The 20,751-nt window shown below is 34.6% G+C and overlaps 1 protein-coding gene across 2 annotated transcripts; it reads left to right on the top strand.

The window, feature by feature from the left end:
• LOC109717442 (phytochrome-associated serine/threonine-protein phosphatase) lies at window positions 9,852-20,526 on the top strand. 2 transcript variants are annotated; one of them, XM_020243237.1, is made up of 11 exons: window positions 9,852-10,008; window positions 10,203-10,256; window positions 13,889-14,035; window positions 14,122-14,189; window positions 15,157-15,214; window positions 17,439-17,549; window positions 17,633-17,683; window positions 19,324-19,467; window positions 19,554-19,649; window positions 19,812-19,883; window positions 20,091-20,526. In XM_020243237.1, the coding sequence occupies exons 1-11, from the start codon at window positions 9,871-9,873 to the stop codon at window positions 20,172-20,174; spliced, it is 1,023 nt and encodes a 340-aa protein (XP_020098826.1). In that variant the 5' UTR covers window positions 9,852-9,870; the 3' UTR covers window positions 20,175-20,526. The 2 variants fall into 2 exon arrangements, with proteins under 2 accessions (XP_020098826.1, XP_020098827.1); XM_020243238.1 differs by having other exon boundaries at window positions 9,920-10,256.

Here is a 20,751-nt window from a genome sequence, read left to right as displayed (position 1 = left end):
TTAACCATATATATATATATATATATATATATTATTGAAAAGCCCTATCTCCCCTCGCCCCCTAAGCCCTCTATCGTCGTGCCCCTCCCTCCTCTCCGCCTTCTCTATTTTCTTAAAACCACCGCTCGCCCTGCCCGCTAAGATAGCCGCAGTAGAGGCCGGCCTCAACCTTCACCTAGCGTTCACGTTAGCGACACCGCCCTCGGTGTCGCGCATTTGCTCCTCCTCAAGGTAACAACAATCGCAACCAAAAATATTTGAAGAACTTAAAGATTATGCTTCTTGATAATCTGTCATTTATAGATTTTTTACGCATTTAGGGTGTGTTTGGTATGATATAAAAGTGGGTGAAAAAAAATATTTAGATGAAAAAATAATTTGCGGATCATTTGATTCTACGTGAAATTTTTTTTCATAAAAACTAATTTTACATATTTGGAGTAAATGATTTTTTTATCTCATTGGTCAAGCTTAAGAAATTCCAAAACATACTGCAAAGAAATGTCGTTGTATAAAAATCACTTCTTGACTTTGTGCATTATCTGGTTTATGCTGCACATGTCCAAACAATCTCAATCTATTTTCATGCGACTCCATGAATATGACACCTGGCTTTATAGGGTGACATCATTTCTTGCTCTTGTTTTTTATGGCTATCCAACTCTTCAGCCTTGAGCATATATAACCGGTTTAGAAAATTAAGGGGAAAAAAAAAAAGAAAAACACATGATGCCACTTTGTTGGTTGGAATGATCTTTTGAACCGGGAAATTTTTTAGTCAAGAGTATTGTTTTGGATGAGGTAGCCAAGTTAATTGCATCAAGTTCAATCTTGGCAAAACATAGTATTGGAGCGCTCTATTAGAAAGAAATGAGAAAGAAGAGATGAAAGGATGTATATAAGTGAGAGAATAGGACTTGTTGGAGAGATGTGATCGAGTAGATGAAAGGATGTATGCTCAAACTTATTGCATAATGAGTCAATTGGAAATAAACAAGGTAAAGACTGAAAGAATATGCTGCATTGTATGGGTAAGTGCATCTTAATTCATGTTCATTTGTTATTATATTCTGAACGTGGGCTGGAAAAAAAAATAAAAAAAGCTTGTCATCATTTTACTATTTCAGTTGAAGCCCAACTTCGTTGGTTGGGTTATTTTGAGACAACAAAATGCACGTGGTAATCGACACACCTCACGAACTAAAATTTTTTTTAATCCTTTTTGTGGTTCAAAATATTTTTTCTGCTTCACCGCAATCAGAAAATTTAAGGTTATTATTTTTTCGAAATAAACAAGTGATTTCAAAAGTAGGACTAAACAAGCACAAAAATAATCATATAATCAATTTTGAATTTTGAATTTTGACATTTGAGATTTGAAATTAAAAATTTTAAATTTAATAGTTAAATCTAAATTTTAAATTTTAAATATTTGAAATTTTAAAAATTTAAATTTAATTTAAAATTTAAATATTAAATTTTAAATTTTAAATTAAAATTTTAATTTTAATTTTATATTTGAATCTAAAATTTAAATAATAATTTAAATTTTGAGTCCAAAATTAGAATCAAATTTCATAAAGCAAGTTTTACGTGATTTTGATTTTAGCCCTCAAAACTCAAAATTGATTCTAAGTGAAAAGGTCAAACCATCGCTAGAGATTCCAAAGGACTTACGACGAGTAGTTGGTGACAACGCCCAACAATTCATCATAGAGACATCTCAAATAGTCAAACAACATGCTCCTTTGAATGTTGAGAAGTGGAGTAAAATTTCCTATTATATCATTGATAAGATGATTCAACTTGTTAATGTAATTAGTAATTTTTAGAATTTTATTTTATTATTTTGTGTCAATCATAAATCTTTTACAATTACTATTTATCTAATTTTTCGCTTATTTTTTTTATTCTTTTCATATTTTTGTTATTTTAAAGGAGAAATTTAACCTTCCGGATGAACTTCACACTCTTGGTGTCATTATACAACAACTTTGTGATCATTTCAATGCGTGGCGTTATCGCTTGTATAGATTTCACTATTAGAAGTATAAGACTGATGAGCAAAGGCGTGCTCATTGCCCAAATGACATTGATCAAGAGGATTGGAATTGGCTTATTAACTATTGGAGTGATCCAAAGTTCAAGGTAATATAAAATTTTATATTTTTAAAGTATTTTCATTTTTTTTTTACATTCACTAACTATTTTTTAAATTAATAGCGTGTTAGTGAGGCAAACAAAGCAAATAGAGCCAAAAAAACAATGATTGCTCGTGTCGGTACAATGTCTATTGCTAGGAATATACATAACATGGTAATTTCTTATGCCTATTTAACATCTATTAATTTTATGTTAAAGATAATATCTCAGTTTTATTTTTAGCATGTAATTATTATCTTAATTTTTTTATGTGAGTTCACAGAGGGAACCCATAGAAAACTTAACACCAGAGTAAGTACAAGAGCTAGAACAAAAGCCTGAATATATGAGACTATGAAAAAAGGTGAGAAGGAAAAGAGATGGTAGTTGGGTTAATAAAGATGCTGAAGATGCATATAAGCGAATGGAAGAACTTCATGGCGACCAATTAAAACAGTACGGAAAGGACACACTCTCTACGGAACGAGCATATACATTAGTACTTGGCTATCGATCTAGCTACATCCGTGGTATGGGCTCAGGTCCTATTCCTTTGAAAAGTTGCGGTACTAGAGGACAAAGGATTCGTGCGCAAATACGAGCAGAAATAGAACAAGAAATGGCTGTACGAATTCAAACTGAAGTGGAGGAACGAATGAACCAAAGAGAAAAAGAAGCTGAGACACGAATTACTGAAATGCAAGCACAGATGCGTGCTGAGATGCAATCTCAAATGCGTAGCATGATGGAGCAGCTTTCACAAATGGGATTGCCCATTCCTACTTAGCAAGCATCGAAAGAGAATGTAAGTTAATTTGTTTCAATTAAATGAGTTGAATAATTGCAAGTTAAATTATTTGGTGTATTAGAAATAGGTAATTCTGTTTGTTATGTTTAATTTTAAAATACATACTTAAAGTGTTAATCTAATCTTATAGTATTTTTGACTTGATATGTTTTAAATATTAGTTAATAGTATCTTTTATTATTTTGACTAAGTAAATAGATTATATTCATTATTCTAATCAATTTTTTTCTCATTTTACAGGATTAATCCTAGCGGCTCAACATATTGGACTTGGATTGTCTCAAGAACTTTATTTATTTTTTTTCTAGAGTTTTTTCTGCCTTAATTCTAAAATTTACTAGTATTAGATTTAATTTGGCTGGAATTGAAACTTGTGGTTTGATACATACAATACTTGATGTGAACATTTGGAGTAGATTCATTTTAGTTGTGCTAATTGAACTACTTTATACATTTTAGTAAATATATCTTAATTGTTATGATTAATAGTTTGTTTAAATACTGATTGAGGAGTATTAAATAGTTATGATATGGTGATTATGTGTAAAATTTTTTTTTCGATTACAAATGTAAAACATTAAATAGTACATTGCAAAACTTCTGTGGCCAAATAATAAATAGTCATAATTTGTTATATAATAATAATAAAACCTGAAAACTTTAAAGTGACCAAAATTAAATTTTGCCACAAATTACACATAACTATTTATGTCTAAAAATAAACTTTGCCATAAAATATATAATATTATTTGTAGCCATATAGAATTTTTCCATAATATGTATTAAACCTTGTATGACCAAATATCAAATATCGTCATAAAAATAACAATACTATGTGTGGCCGATATTAAAATTTGCCACAACATGTTAAGGATTATTTGTGGCTAAACAGTAATTTTCGCCGCTATATGATCAATACTAGTTGTGGCTATTTTCAAAATTTACCGTAACATGTAAAGCATTATTTGTGGCCAAATAGTAATTTTCGCCGCTATATGATCAATGCTAGTTGTGGCCATTTTTAAAAGTTGTCATAAATTATATATTACCATTTGTGGCCAAAACTATTTTGCTCAGAAAATACCATATATTTTCTTATTATTACTATACATATTTATGGCCATTTGATTCTTTATTGCGGCGAATTTGGAAACAGTTGTGTCCAATAAAATCACCACAACAAGTATGTGTTTTTTGTAGCGAAATTGTTTTGGCCACAGTAACCTTTTGTAGCGGTCCTACTGTGGCGACCCTGTAACGAAATTATTTTCGCCACAAAATTATTTTTGTGGCGAAAATTTATATTTTTGTGGCGATTTTATTCGCCACAAAAAATCAATTTTGTTGTAGTTTAACATTTATAATTTCAATTAAAAGAAAACATTTAGCCGATTTTTGAAATATTTTATTTAGTGCAATTTTGTTCCTCTTCATTGCAACATGCGGAAGGAGTTACGCCGCTATTGATGATAACTTTTTATATTTTTTTGATGGCCTTTTTCATCTTTATTGGCATCCACGCATTGTCTTTATATTTATTTCCATCATTCCATAGCTAGGCATGTAATTTGTATCCCCTTTTCATGTCTATGCGTCATTGTTATAAATAATGATTCATAATCAGTAAGAAAGGGACACCGCCATTTTGTCAACAATTATTAAATCAGAAAAAAAATTGCAAGCCCAACTCATAAAGTACTATTTATTTTTGGAAAGGAGTTGACTTCTATTATTCTTGTGGAGAAATGAATGCTTGCAGAACTTAATTGTTTTAACTAATTTATCTTTAGTTGTAGAATCATGTCTTGTTTTTAGCTGGATATACTAAGATTCTTTACGTTATTTTTCTTTGTGGATAGCTGTTGATTTATTTTTTTAGACCCTACTTTTTTAAAATTATTTTGATCTTCGAGTAGCTTATCAAAGTCCATCATATGCTAGATCATAGATGTTTTCTAGAAGCCATAAACATCCGTCAGATCCTAACATACTAGTACATAAATTTGTAAAATCGTTTTGTTTTGAGTGCATGAATAGATCTTATTTTCCTATTTCATTGGTGATTCCTATGGTATTTTAGCAACTATAATTTGCTTGTGCTTCTAATGTTTGGATCAGAAAGGGTAAATTTAAAAATGCCCGTAGTGTAGCACATTTACATTTTACTATTATGTGATTCAAAATAGAGTACTCTATACCTTCGTGGCTTTTTTTTTAGGTTTCTATGTTTCTTATTAAAATTTACCATAAAAATATAGTATATACTATAAACCATTGCATGATGAAATATAAATTGCAAAATAGTCAAGTGCCATATTTCACCAAATGTAGATCAGCATGTATATTGAGCATCTAGCTTTTTCAAGTTCTATAATATGATCTGCAAGAAAATATTTTATTACTCGCCTCCTTTTGTTTTGACCTACTAATGAGATGATAGTACTAACAGTAGATAACATGCATATTATGGGCTACTATTTGCTTCTTGTCTTATATGATATATCACAAGTTAAAGTGATTGTCATGTTTATAAATGTCTATAAGAAAATTATGCACTTGACTTTTTCAGATTTTATTAAGTTGGAAAATTATGGCGAAGTACTTGAGGGTGAAAATTCTTGCTCCATCCTCAAATCAGGTCATTTTCTATAACCCTGATAAGTTTAATGTGTTGTTTAGTACAAATTAGTTAAGACATATTTATTCATTTCAATTTGCTAATAATTTATGTTTTTTATTTGCAGCACGACTAGTATATTTTTAGCAGGACAATAAGAATAGACAAAAGTTGGATGATCGTTCAAAATAGATCTTTTGTTGAATATGAGATGGGTGTTGATATATTCTTGGACTATACTTTCAATTGACTAGGAGATGTTAGGAGAATCGTTGTTCTTGTACTAAATGCAATAATGTAATACTTAAGACACATAATAGGTGAAAGCCGATTTATTTTTCAAGGGGATAACTCAATCTTATACCACAGGGCATCATCAGGGTGAACCATCAGATAAATCTGATATTAATGAACTGATAGATGAGGATATGCCAAGTAATGATGAGCATGAAAACATCAATAGAATGTTGGAGGGCTTGTTTGCATATAGAGAGAATGCAGAAACTAGTAAAATAGGAAATGAGTCCATAGAATACGAGCACCTAATATTAATGTACAAAATTATTTTTGCCTTTTAGAAGAATGTGAACAAGATACCTATCCTAGGAATAAGAAATATTCTAAGTTGAAGTTTTTGGTTATTTTGTTGAATTTGAAATGCCTCAATAGTTGAACAGATAAATCAGTTACAATATCGTTGGAGTTTTTTAATGATTTTTTACCTTTTAGTGCAAATATTTTCAAATCATACTACGAAATAAAAAATATTATTAAAAACTTAGGTCTTTACTATATTAAGATTGATGCTTGTAAAAATGATCGTGTTCTTTATCAGAAGAGCCTCAAGAATGCCACTAAATGCGCAACTTATAACGAGTCCATATGGACAGTAGGCGACGGACAAGAGAATGCAACGCTGAAGATGAGAAAGAAGACTCGCTATAAGGTGTTGAGGTATTTTCCGCTAACTCCTTAATTGCAATGATTATACATGAATTCTGAAATAGCTACTACTATGAGGTGGCACAACAATCTCAAACCCAATGACGGTGTTTTAAGGCATCTCGTTGATTCCATGGCTCGGAAACCAAAATTTTCAAAGAGCCATGCAATGTTCGATTGAGTCTAGCAACTGATAGATTCAATCCATTTGGGAACATGTGTATCAGTTATAGTATTTGGCATGCTGTTTTAGTTATATATAACTTGCCTCCATAGATGTGCATATGATTCATCCAAGAAAGATAATTTCCAAATGCATGCGGCGGTACTTTGGACCATAAGTGATTTTTCAACATATGCCAATTTATCATGTTGGAGCACAAAAGGAGAAGTAGCATGTTCTTGTTGTAACAACAAGGACACCATTAAAACAAGAACATCATTTTCTCCTGGTTAAGGCATGGAAAGAAGTTTTGCTATATAGGTCATCGTCGTTTTTTGCCATCTTATCATAAATAGTGAGAAGATAAAAAATTATTTGATGGGGCAAAGAAAACACAACTAACTCCTAAGGCTTTATCAGGTGAGGAAGTACTAGAGCAATTGAATTAATTCAAGCAAGTAACATTTGCGAAAGGAAATAAAAGGAGAAGGCATGCTTGAAATAATCAGTGTTTCTTAGATTAGAGGAAGCATAGTACTTTCTTCGAATTGACATATTGGTATATCTTATTAATTCGTCATAACTTGGATGTCATGCATATTGAAAAAAAATTAGGTAATAATGTAATTAGTACATTGATGGATAATAATAGAAAATGCAAAGATAACTTGAATGTCCATATAGACTTGATGAAGATGGGCATAAGAAAAGAGCTACGTCCGATACCTATTAAAGTGAGTGATATTGGCATTGTTTACAAGTGCAAGATTCCGACCGCATGTTACACTATGTCGTTGAAAGGCTAAGTTTATGTAACTTTTTGAAATATTTGAATCTTCCTGATATATTTCCTTCAAATATTTCTAAATGTGTTAACATAAATGATGACAAACTCCAAAATATGAAAACTCATTATTATCAGTCTTTTGCATCACTGTCTCCTATTGGGTATTTGTGGATGGTTAAAAAAGGATTTGTCTATGCTTTGATTGAATTCAATTCTTTCTTTCAAGAATTGTGCTTGAAGTTATTGAAGTTGAAAGATTTGGAGAGACTTTAGCTCTAAGTGGCAATTATATTATATAAATTAGAAAATATATTTCCTCTCGTTTTTTTTTTTTTTTTTTATATAATAAATCATTTGGCTATTCACATAGCTAGTGAGGTAAAGATTGCAGGTCTCGTGCAAAATCGATGGATTTATAAATTTGAAAGGTAAATTAAGTTTTTTTAAAATTTGTTTGTAGTATGTGAAATTAATTTTTTTAATAAATAGAAATATCTTTAACAAATTATATGTTCTTAATAAAGCTCATCCTATGGGATCAATAGCTGAAGGAGTAATAGCTCAAGAATACTTCACGTTTTGTTCTAAATATTTGAAAGGAGCCGAGATACGATTAAACTATGTTGGAAGAAATTATGCGAGTGAATCAATAAATGATAAATTGCTCTTATCAGATTTTAGCCAAAATGGCTCCCTATTTGGTCAATATAAGTAGGAGCTTATGGACATAAGTGATCTTAGATGGACACACATGTATGTTCTTAAAAATTGTTTAGAAGTCATACTATTTATTAAGTATTTTGTATTTTCTTGTGATATAAATTTATATAAACATATTTTCGTAGTATTATTCTTTTTTTCTACCAACATAAGTTCAAATTTTGAACAGAGAACATAAAGAATTGATTGAAAGTTGATGATAGAAAAGTTGACAAGGGGCAAGAAGAGAAATTTAATGATTAGCTGAAATTACAATGTCAATAATGTACAAGTGCAAAGATAGTTGAGTCTCGACGGAACTTTTACAATTGGCACGAGGACCATATAGATGGGTATTTTATTATTTTGAATAGTTAGGTAATGGTTTAGAAGAAATATTGAAGAGTCAGAACAGTGAAATATGGGTACAGGGATATGATGATTAATATAGTAAAAACTATTTTGGGCAACTTTTAGATATAATCGAACTACAATATCAATGATCAAATAAAGTAGTCGTTACGCCTCAAGCCCACAACGGAATCACTCAGCGAGCATGACCCGTTAAACAAACAAAGTTTTCCTTATCGCCCAAGGCGTCACAAGCATGCATATATAATATATTCCAAACAGAAATTAAATACATGGATAGCATAAGAAATGCATTAAGAAATAAAACTAAATACTACTTTTATTATAGAATATGTTTCATTCATTTACATACATAAGCTTGTTACTTGAAAAAATAATCCAAAATGAGTTTTTCGTTTTTCATATCCCATCTTTACAATGTTCAAAATAGGGGTACATCTATAAAGATTTCAAAATGTGGAAAATGCTGCTATCTATTGTGCTACACCCTTTTCTCTCTCTGCCACCTTATTTGCGAATGGACTTGAAAAATATAGGAGTAAGAACTATAAATATAGTTTTCAGTAGGTACAGCCACTCACGCGAGAAGCTCGATCCACCAGGTCCAAAAGAAGCATACAAGCATAGGTTAGTTCAACATATAAAAGCATGTAAGAAATAATAATTTTATGTCTCTAATCATGGTAACGAAACCTTATAACTTTCGTTTAAAGAATGTAACTTTCATCTTAAAGGATATAGTTTATATTTAAAAGAGTGCAACTTACGTCCATAATAGTGCAACGTTCTTTTAAAACAATGTATTTTAATTTTAACAGTGCAAATTCATCTTCTTCTTCATTCTTCTCTAATTTTTTATATTATTCTCTAGTTTTTGGCCTTTTAGTTTTTTTTTTTTTTAAGCAAACAAAAGTACTAATCCAGAGATACTTTTGTGCATTCCTCGCCCTTCTCGCCTCCAATATCGTCAAGGTCGCTCTCGCTGCCACCCTCTGGGGTAGGCGGGTGGGCCACGTGCCCCCTCCCTCGCTAGCGAGCTTCTCGACGCCAAGAAGTGCTTTCTCTTTATCGTCAGCGGCGGTGGTGGGAATGCGAGTTCCCAAAAGTGGGTTTGGTGCGTGCAAAATTTGCTACAGTGGAGGTGGAGGGCGAAGGCGGCGGAAGAGGGTCCTATGATTCAGAAATTTTTATGCAAATTGGCCATTTTTTTTATTATATTAAAATTCAGATAGAGTTGGAATATGAGGGTCCTATGATTCCAACATCTTTTTGAGTTGTAGATTAACCTCTTTTAAAAATTAAGGACGAAAATTAAGTTTGACTAAAGTTTAGGGGCTATTATGCATGTCCCCGAAATTGAGAAAGATAAAGCACCAGAACAAAACATTGTGAATTGTAACAAAGATCAAACCAACCCCGATCTACGACGGGGAAGAGGAAGGGCGAAGGGATACGAGCGAAAACAACGGCGGAGAGGAGGAGTAAATACCTCCAAAGATTTCGTTTTGAGCCCCCTCTTTCTCTCTCTATCTCGGTCGAATCGCCCCTATCTCTCTCTTCGCACTCTTCTCTTCTTTGAAGGAACTAGGGTTTCTTATTGTCTTCTTCTTCTTCTTCCACCTCCTCTTCTTCGTCGTCTTCTCCGATGGATTTGGATCTGTGGATCTCGAAGGTGAAGGAGGGGCAACACCTCGCCGAGGACGAGCTCCAGCTCCTTTGCGAATACGTACGCTCTCTTCCTCTCCCGCTCCCTCTCTTTCTAGGGTTTCATTTCTCTTCGTGTTCGTTAGCGATTCGTACGGATCTAGCGTTTCGTGATCTGGGTCCATTTCTGTGTTTCTGTATTTTGTTGTTTGTTTTTGATATCTGAAGAGATTGTGCCTTCGATTTGAGAAGGAAAAGAGCCGCTCTTGAGAAATCTAATAGGGCTACGAAAAGTTGAAACAAAGAGGGCTGCGATACTTGAGCTATTGGGAGCTCTGTGAAATTTGTACTTGTTACTTTCTCTGTGGTGAACGTGAATTGTATGAATTTTCTGGTTAAGACGGATTGTGGAATAGTTGTTAGGCTCTTTTGCATATTGTAACATTTATGGTAAATGGGAATTCGTTTTTTGTGATTATGTTCGTGTTTGCTGGCTCCACTGCGAATAAAGAGATCATAAGTGCTTTGAAACTGTAGCAATGCCAGTGTATGCTCTACTGTTATACTTTTTTATTCTTTCTCCTCTGGGTGTGTGTGTGCGCGCGCACGCGTGTCTCAGAGTACACTATTGGGATAGAAAATGAGCAATAATGATTATATCAGACACAAGTTTGGTAAAGTACCTTAGATTCAGGTTGGAATTGATCGGAATGAATTTGATACTTCTAGTGGAGATCACAGTATTTGCCAGTAAACAGTGACTTTATCAAGTAGAAACACAAAAACGTCTTAAGAGGGTGAGAAAATCAAAGCTGATGTAAGAAAGCAGTGAGCAAAGATATGATTGGTTTGGTAATAATTTTGCTGCTAACAATGTTGAATGGGAGAATAGAATTATATAATCAAGACCACATAGTTGGTATTTGACATTTCAATAGTCCCACATTGGATAATGTCGGAGAGTGTGAGGGGCTTATATGTGACGTGCATACTAGAAGTAATAACTGGGCTTAAGCATTTTTTGGCTGGTGGTTTGGGTCGACGAGTTATTAGTCCTAGTGGGACGGGCTGTTACATGGTATGACTGCTTTGTCCTTGCTGTCGGGTAGGGATTCTGTTCTCAAATTTTAAGCGTGACTTATGAGTGGTTAGGGCATAAAATTTGCTTTAATCTCTAAAATTCAAGATGGGATGATTGGATAGAAAAGTGATGAGGTATGGTTACAGGGTTAACCGAAAGTCAATTCAGTCATATTTTATTCTTTTCAGCTTTGATTTGGGTGATCTTAAGTATTAATTGTTGTTTTTAGTTGATTTATATAAGTGTCAGGATAGGTGCTTGAAATAAAGTTATTTTGAGTTTAGATGATATGAAAACCCTAGAACATTAAGTTTGATGATGGTTAGGTTTTCAACTTTCTCTATAAATAGGTCTTCTACGCCTCTTTTGTATAGTAAGTGAGAATCTGAGTTTTAGTTTTACCGTATAATCCATCTTTTCCCTCTTTTCCTGTACAATTGAGTAGTTGTTCTCTTCTTTCTCAACCTGTGGTTAACCCTTTTTCATCTTTCTTCCTCTTTTTCTTTTCTTAATTTTTTTTTCTCCTTTTTTTTTTCCTGTCTTTCTCTCTGTTGTTAAGACCAATTGAAGCTAATGAAAGCCCCCCAAACACCTTTTGCCCCAGCTAAGTGTGCCCCTCATCCCCATTCTTTCTGCGCAAATGAGTCATGCCTGCACTTGCAAGCCCCATGTGTGCAAACTCAAGTTGGAATTAACTCTCCACAGTCAACCTGCATGACTTTTCTGGAAGGTCTTTTAGGAGAGTGGATCTAAACATAATCCTTCTTTGTAGCTGTGTTTTGTCTAATTTGGACCATGAGTAGATAAGCAGATGTTTACATCTCTGTACTCTACATTTTACCATAATTGGGATATGACAAGTTTGATATGCCAAATACTTGTGTTAGTGTCACGGGATTAATTTCTACTATAACACTATAGTCGAAATGTACATGGTCTTCGAATTTTGTAGGCATTGAGGTGAGGTAAGGGAAAAAAAAAATTGTTGTATGAGTGTTTGAATTGATAGATGTTAAAGAATTATAGGATTCACAGTTGTTTCTCAGATTTGGAGGCAATTTATCTTTAACCAATGTTGAGGTAAAGAGGACATCTTAGAGGACATCTTGATGGCTCGTTGATAGATCTACAAAAGAGGAGAAAGTAAGTATACAAGTGATAGTAGTCGAATGAGTGCTGTTTTTTTTAGCTAATTTGGCTTGTCAACATTAAAGGGTCTGTACTTCTAAACTTATGTTCAACCTCTAGTCGTCTGTTCAGTTGCACAAAGGCTTGGGTAATTACAAATCTGCAATCCACAATACATGATTGCTGGTGGATAGGTGAAGATGGATGGCATTGCTTTGTCATCAAAGTCAATAAAATACTTAGCGGACGTGGAAAGTTAGCCTTTGAAGGCCTACAGGGAGTGAAGCGGGGATACCTCAATATCATCTTTTTATATTTGTATGCTGATATTATGAGGTATGATATCTGAACATAGTTGTTCTACCATAGAGCATATTACGCAACAAGAGATGTAGTGAATGTACGGTTGACAAAATTAGAATAGTTTAATTATGAATTTCTATCTGAATCAAGAATCTTTAGTTAACCCTACACAAGATCCTCAAGAAAATTAGTAGTTTAAAAATTAGTAACTTTAGATCTAAAAGGCACTTGTTATGATATACAGCCATCTTTTCTCCTCTTTTGATTTGTATTGATTATATGTTAAGTGACAGATCACATTCTTTTCCAATAAAGGCATTATGTGTATTGAAATTACCTTAATATTCTATAAATATTTTAAGATCATTGGAGTGATATATAAAATCAGTAGGATAAATTCCTTTTACATAAAAGTTTTTAAGTAGCATTTATATAAATTCCTTTTACATAAAATATGCTGCATAATATGGTTAAACGCTGAATTGCATGCGAGGAGTAAGTGGTCTGAGGTAAGAGATAGATAGCTTGGAAGTGACAGTGCCAAAGCGCCTATGCAGCCTCCCATGACAACATTTTGTAGTGCATGGAATTAGGAATCGCTGTCTCTTTCATCAATTGGGATCTTATATGGTAAGTGCAAAAACTTCAAATAGCAAAAATATAATGCTAAAATTCTTTGGATACAATGAAAAGAGAATAAATCTTTCTCATAGGAATTTTAGAAGTGAGAGACTTAAAAATCACTTTAAGAGGATAAGATTTCAAGGAAAAAGATAGGAGAAAGGGTATGTTAGCCTACGCAAACCTTAGGATAAAGAAGGCTTAAGGGAAAAACCCTAGCTGTAAAAAAAACTTCTGTATAAAGTCAAGGATTAGTGGACTTCTATAGCTAGCTATGGACATGATGTAATTGACGATTGATCTGATTTTGACGTAAAGTCAAGGGCTAATCTTATGTTTAGCGCTTATTGTTCATCAACGAGCCGGTTTAAAACTATAATGTAGTTAGTTTTGTTGTCATTATCATTTTCTAGTGTTATTTTCTTCGTGATATTTTTTACCCTTTCTAAATTGATGCTTCGTTTCACTTTGTTTTTTCATAGCATTTAACATAAGGAGGATTCATTGTGTACTTGACTAAGGTTGTAGTTTATGTCATGTTTATGTCATGCTTTAACTCATTACATCTTAAACCCCTTCAGGTAAAGGAGATTCTCATTGAGGAGTCAAATGTTCAGCCTGTCAATAGTCCTGTGACTGTCTGTGGGGACATTCATGGCCAGTTTCATGATCTAATGAAACTTTTCCAGACTGGTGGCCATGTTCCAGAAACAAATTATATTTTCATGGTGAGCTTGCAAGTATTATGAATTAGTTATAGTTTATTGAAATTGACTGTAATGCCTTGTTTCCGTGTGATGTAATTCTATACCAGGGTGATTTTGTAGATCGTGGCTATAACAGTTTGGAGGTTTTTACAATTCTTTTGCTTCTAAAAGCCAGGTACTCATTGAAATATGAGATCTAAGAAAGTGCTGTCTAGCTTGTTTAACGATACATCCCTTTGCTTTGGTAATATATAGCAGTATTGCTGTTCCTGAGGTTGTCTAAGAAACTTTATATGAGAGAATTGAGAATAATGGGAGGAAAAATTGAAATATTTCTAATTTTCTAGACATTTATCATGTATATGGTACATCTAATACTCTAATGTATTTCAGTCCTGGAGTTTTGGCTCTCTCATCTTACTTATGAATCAAATTTACATTGTATATTTGGTTGGTGTGTTGGCAGTATTTGGGTAGGGTTTTGCCACTAGAACCTGTTTAATCTTGCAAGTGCTTTGACAGAAATGTTTGAGTAGATCTTTTCGACAAGCTAGTTTTTACTCAACAGCTCTCAGGGAAAGCCACATTTAGAAGTTCCAAATGGAGTTTCCACTTTCTGAGTTAAGAAGCCGACTTCATTTCCATGGTTCAACTAGCAACTATAGATTTTTCTTTGCCTAACTACCGGCTTCTGCTTTCCAAGTACAGGAATTGTTCTAGAATATAGGTCAAACAGATGCAAATATCATACCTATATGAAATTAGAAAATTATGTGTTTTGTTGAGCTATACTATTTTTGTATTTGCATAATTATAACTGACTAGCTGGTTCATCTAGTTCCTCCCAGAGAGTATTTTCTTTCTGAAGATAGTAAGATTGGTGGTTTTAAAATGCCTGAAATCTCCTCTCTTTTTTTTCTAATGTGATAAGCACCTTTTCCTTGAAAAGCAGCAAAATCTTTGTTCAAGCACACCAAATTCATTTTCACGGCTTTTGTTAAACTGTTTGTATCAATTAAATCTTGAATGTTTTTGTTTCTTCATGTGTGCTGTGATTCTGTGGACCTTCTTGGCGAAGTGTTTGGTTGCACTTTAAATTTTTATTACTTTAAATTTTTAGTTAAGTTTGGTTTGCGTACCAGGTATCCAGCAAATATTACCCTTTTGCGTGGAAATCATGAAAGCAGGCAGTTGACACAGGTGTGCTCTTGTTATAAATTCAAAGCTATTATGTGTTGAGTATCTAATAATGAATACAGTTATTTCCACCCTCATTATCAATTATCAGGGGCGTGCTCTACCATTGAGCTAATAGCCCGTCGTGTGGGCCTCCCAGCCTGCTATGCCAAAAGCGAGAAAACCCCATCCTCTCTTCCCTTTTTACACCCGATGTCCCTCCCGTGTGGTGTGGCGACATGGGGATGTCTAATGAGAAAGCGTCTGTTCACGGAGGCCCACTTCCATCTATAGCATTCATTCTAAAACTATAAGATCAAAATTCAGTATATTACTACAGATGATGTATTGTTGAACATTTTGTTTCTGTGGTTTTCATGATGATGGCAGTTTTATTTAGGTTTATTTTGAGTATTTTTTTTTTAGTTTACTGGGTTTTAGGATGATCTGGGATTGTTCTGGTTGTTCTCGCTTATTTATAGTCTAATTAGAATTTAGAGGATTTCCCGAAATTTGTGAGAGTTTTGTTAGCTAGGTTAGTAAAGTCCTATTCTGTCTGGATTATGGCTTTAGAGGCTATAGATAAGCCCTAAGGTCTCAGACTGTTTGCAAATGGGAAAGATTGGTTTTGGGGACAATTTCCTAGTTTCCTCGTCTATTTTCCCACTTTTCTTTTCCTTTCTATCTCTTTTAGCCGGTGCAGGCTGTTCACTTCCTCCCATAAGCATGAACTCCTAGGCACTGCCGCAACCTTCTATGCCGAACATAAGGACTGCTGCCCGCCCCCTTTTCTTTGATGTTCAAAATTAGGTAAGGTCCTCTGGTGCAAATCCCAATTTAGCACCACAACACACTGTGTGGCATCGATCCTGAGGCGTGAATCCACGTAACCTATTGCCCTCCATCTTACTTCCTGCAGCAGACCCAAACTGAGTCTCTCACATCATAATCTAGGTATTAATTGTAAAAAGAAATCGTCTCTTTACTTTCATCCTATCAGACTTTGGGTACAGAGATTTGTTTTGCGTCTCATAGACCTGCATTTTCATCGAACAGGAGAAGGCTTCTCCCTATTTCCCTACTGAAGAACTTTAGTTATCCGTTTCTTCGTTAGACCATCCGAGGTCTACCAAAAACCCTCTTGTGCAAGGCCAAGTTGGAATCCGAATTTTGTCCTGCATCATATTCTCTATAGGGTTTACTTTTCAATGTTTCGGATATTCTCTTCTTATTCTATCACTATTGGCTTTCGTGTCACCGTAGCATTCACACCTCAATGATACTTAATTTTTGCACGTAGTGTTTCTTGTTTCAGGGTATTTTGATCTGTTAAGTCTTGTTAATCTCCACCTTTTTGTAGAATTCCTTTTTGTCTTAATTCTTTTTTCCACCTTATTATTAAGAGTTCTTATACATGCTCACAATTCTACAAAGGTTTCACACCTTTATGTCCACTGAATGGAAAATGGTAAAGTGGATTGTTGACAGGTATATCTAGTTATTTGGGCTTGGGCTTGGGCTTTAGCATTTTGGAATTCATGTTTAGGCTTGCCAAGTTATGAAGGGCCAGTTTAACTCCACTTCTCATGCTGCCTTTGCACAAAGCAGGGAAAAATGCCTTATTTGCTGTACCATGGATGTTTGCTTCTGTGATATGCAGAAGCAGAAATACTGTTTTGAAGCTGGGCACCAAATTGACATTTCAACAAACAGTGCTACCAAGGGCCGTGCTTCACATGAAGTGCTGGCTGCATGATTGGGGCCAAACCCTAATACTGGTGAGCTTTGGCTCTACATATGTTATCAGATCTATTGTTGGGGTAGCTATCATTTGGGGATTGTTGATTCTGCATGAGCGGTCCTAACTCTTTCACAAGGGGGAAGTGGAGGAAAACTTAGGATGGTGACAGCAACATGTTGGGCTGTCATGCCTGGAAATCTCCTCATGGATGTTTAGCTGGAAGAGTCCGACTACATGTGTGGAAATGCCTGAAGGATGTTTTAATGTGATTAAGATTGCTGTATTATATCTGTAGTCTTGGCTGCTTAATCGAGTTCTCCTAATTCTATGACTCTTCTAACTCCTCCCCGTTGTTGCCATTTGAATTTTTTCTCTTGATTTTGTTGTTTCCATAATGTTTGATCCATTTTGGTTTGTAATCATCTCACATCTGCAAACGACCATTCACAATATAAGTAGATATGTTAGGTTCTCTATGTTGTAATTTGATTATTTTGCCTCCTTCAGGTGTATGGCTTTTATGATGAGTGCCAGAGGAAGTACGGAAATGCCAATGCTTGGCGGTATTGCACTGATGTGTTTGACTACCTTACTCTGTCAGCAATTATAGATGGAACTGTAAGGCACTATGTAGCACTAAATAATTCTACTTGTATCTATACATTTTATTTCTGTCTTGCTAACGTAAATTGGCATTTTAGGTGCTTTGTGTGCATGGTGGCTTGTCCCCTGATGTACGCACTATCGATCAGGTATGCATTTCATGAAAATTCATTTCTGAGATAAAGTTTCTTTGTGACCCTTATTTCCTAGCATTGTTTCTTCTGGTGTTTGAACCATGGATTGTCCTTGCAGTTTTTGCTGTTCAGAACAGGGTGGTCTGTACTGTGCTGATTGGTTTTGGCATGGTGGTATATAATACCCCTTGTGCTGCTAGGAGCCAGTCCATTACCATTTTTGTTTTTTATGTTAAATGAACTCGAGATGCTTCTCCCATAGCTTATTTTCGCTGTTCTTTTCTGGAAGAAAAATATTCTCATACTTAGCACACCCTGCTGTTGGATGCAAGGCATGCCGAAGCACATGCCATGACCAGCATGCCACATGCCATAGCAGAAAAAAACTTGTTTGAGAATTGCGAAATTTTAGTTAACTATCTGTGGTTTCACAACACAACAACAATAACAATGGATTTCACTGTTAGTTTCAGCTGATATGTATTAACAAGCATAATTCTCTTATTACTCTTCCTGAAAGAAAGATAAAAAAGATGGAGAAATGATCTTCTTTTTGTTGGTTTGAACAGATTCTTCTGTATCTTCTAAAAATATGAACGACGCTTTGAAAATTTCTTTGACCAAAAGAATGGCAACTAGAACAAAATCAATCTCCCCTTTTATCCTTCTTTTATCCACCCCTTACTTGCAAAAGGTAAGATTGGGCTTCAAGGCTTTTAGTGCCCAGCGATATGGGCCGTCCCATATCATGCCGACGAGATATCGGCATGATAGGACCCCCGTGCTGATGGCACTATTTAACATCATCTTTTCTTTGAAATTGACAAGTAGTTATCTCAATAAGGAGCAAACGATTTATAAAGATATATAATAAGCAATAAGAATATAGCGATGCCAAAGAAAATAAATATTTCATGTCATACTATGTCGGTATACAAGTATTTTTGTGACCGGCACACGTCGGTACAGCACGACACCACAAGGAACTCACCGTGCGGTGCTAGCAAATTCTTGGCATGGCCCTTTGCTATGGCACTTAAATCCTTGTTAGGCTTTTATGGTTAGAACCAATGCTTCCAATTTGGAATAGAACTTGCAAAATGACCCTGATCCAAAATAGCCGAACAGTAGGGAAGTTACAAGCAAGTAAGACGAAATGCTTAACAATGTGAGTGACTTGGGACCATTGACAACTACAAGCGGGTTTCAAGTGGATGGAAAGCTTAAGGCATACAATCTTAGTCACCCTCTCAAGTTGGATGACTAAGATTCCCGTTTTTCTTCACCTTATTTGGTGTTCATGAAACATGTTTCTCATATTTTGTCTAGAAAACCCATTATTTTCACTGGGTTTTCAACAAATATTGGAAAACTGGCTGAATTATTCTGTGACTTGTCGGCCTATGATACCTCAGCTATTCTGCTGGCATTCACGGGACTGTTAGTTGATATGTTTTTTTATCTCGCAGCTCACTGTTGGCTGAATTATTCTGTGCTAACATCAAGGAGTACTTAATGATTGTTTTGAGCAATGGCACTGCTGGCACATTTAGTTAGTGTTAAAGCATACAATTTTAGTTCTCCTGAGCACATGGTGTTCTCTGTTAGTTTTTTGATACATCATTCAAAATGTCTCTCTACTCTCCTGCGAGCAGATCCGGATTATCGACCGCAACTGTGAAATTCCGCATGAGGGCCCCTTTTGCGATCTCATGTGGAGTGACCCTGAAGAGATTGAAACATGGGCCGTCAGTCCTCGTGGAGCAGGTTGGCTATTTGGGTCCAGGGTGACAGCCGAGGTATGGTAATAGAAACTGTGTTTGCTAATATATTCATGTTATTTACTATTATCTGCTGCTTACTATACTAATAATGTTTTGTGCAGTTCAATCATATAAACAATCTCGATCTAGTTTGTCGGGCTCACCAGCTTGTCCAAGAAGGTCTAAAATACATGTTTCAAGACAAAGGGCTTGTCACTGTGAGTTCCTTTATTTCTCTCTCCCAGATTGAAGACAATTGTATTGTAGATGTATGGATTAGATTTTGATAACTCTCTCTCAGTATAGAAGTGTTTTTCTCTTCTGAGCTATTAAGGCCTACCAAATCCAATTTGCTGAAACTACACTTTATATACTGTCAGGTGTGGTCTGCACCTAATTACTGTTACAGGTGTGGGAACGTCGCTTCGATATTGAGCTTCAATGAGAATATGGTATGATAACACAAACATGATATACATCTTTTCCCATTATTAAGTATTGATATAAAACAGGAGTTATTACTTGGTAGGTACTAGTTAGGTTGAGAATAACATACCTTTAGGTGATCATAGTTGTTTTTATCATTTTTTTTCTTTTTTGTTGTATTTCATGTTGTAATATAAAATAAGTTGTCTAATGAGAATTTCATCAATCGACAGGAGAGAGAAGTGAAGTTCTTCACAGAAACAGAGGAGAACAATCAGATGAGGGGGCCGAGGACCGGAGTCCCTTACTTCCTATGACAATTCTTATCGACTTTCTTATTATTTCTGGGCCATTTTTGTCCCTCTCATCTCTTGTAGCTTTTATACTCTTGTATATTAGGATGTTTGGTCTTGTTATTGCTGTTTCATGTCATTGCTTTATATTAACTTTGTGCTCTGTAGCCTGTTTCTGATCTTCAAAGGTTGGATGTAGGTTAGATCTTGTTTTGCTTTATTGCAATTTATTTTCCCTTTCTTTATGCCGATCTTTCCTATTTTCTTTTCTAGTTTTGCTGCCTTCTGGTTGATTGAGCTTAGCTATGAATTTCTTTTGCGAGAATATGGTTTGTATTCTATTGTTGTATCAGCCAAGGAATGTGCATTTGTGATAGTGTTTGTACTTGAGATCTTGGCCTTTAATGAGCTTATTTGTTGCAAAATACTATAACTATGAGTGGAAGCTACTTTTCTAATTGGTCCATATGTGTAGGTCTAATAACTTTGTTGAGATAATTTATTCCTAGATTTCATAAGAGAGATTGCCATTGTTGTGGTATCAAACCCAACAGAGGGATTCATTATCCTGTTCTTACGGTGCTAATTAGAATTTGGAACT

This window comes from Ananas comosus, linkage group 11 (assembly GCF_001540865.1).
Source record: "Ananas comosus cultivar F153 linkage group 11, ASM154086v1, whole genome shotgun sequence".
Lineage (NCBI taxonomy): Eukaryota > Viridiplantae > Streptophyta > Magnoliopsida > Poales > Bromeliaceae > Ananas > Ananas comosus.
The sequence above is the reverse complement of the archived record's forward strand: the minus strand, read 5'-3'. Positions and strand labels throughout refer to the sequence as shown.

Excerpts from the sequence above, each read along its gene's own strand:
- LOC109717442 (XM_020243237.1), top strand. The coding sequence starts at position 9,871 with ATGCATGTCCCCGAAATTGAGAAAGATAAAGCACCAGAACAAAACATT. Across the intron at positions 14,190-15,156 it reads CTTTTGCTTCTAAAAGCCAG|GTATCCAGCAAATATTACCC; the intron begins GTACTCATTGAA and ends TTTGCGTACCAG. Across the intron at positions 19,884-20,090 it reads TGAGCTTCAATGAGAATATG|GAGAGAGAAGTGAAGTTCTT; the intron begins GTATGATAACAC and ends ATCAATCGACAG.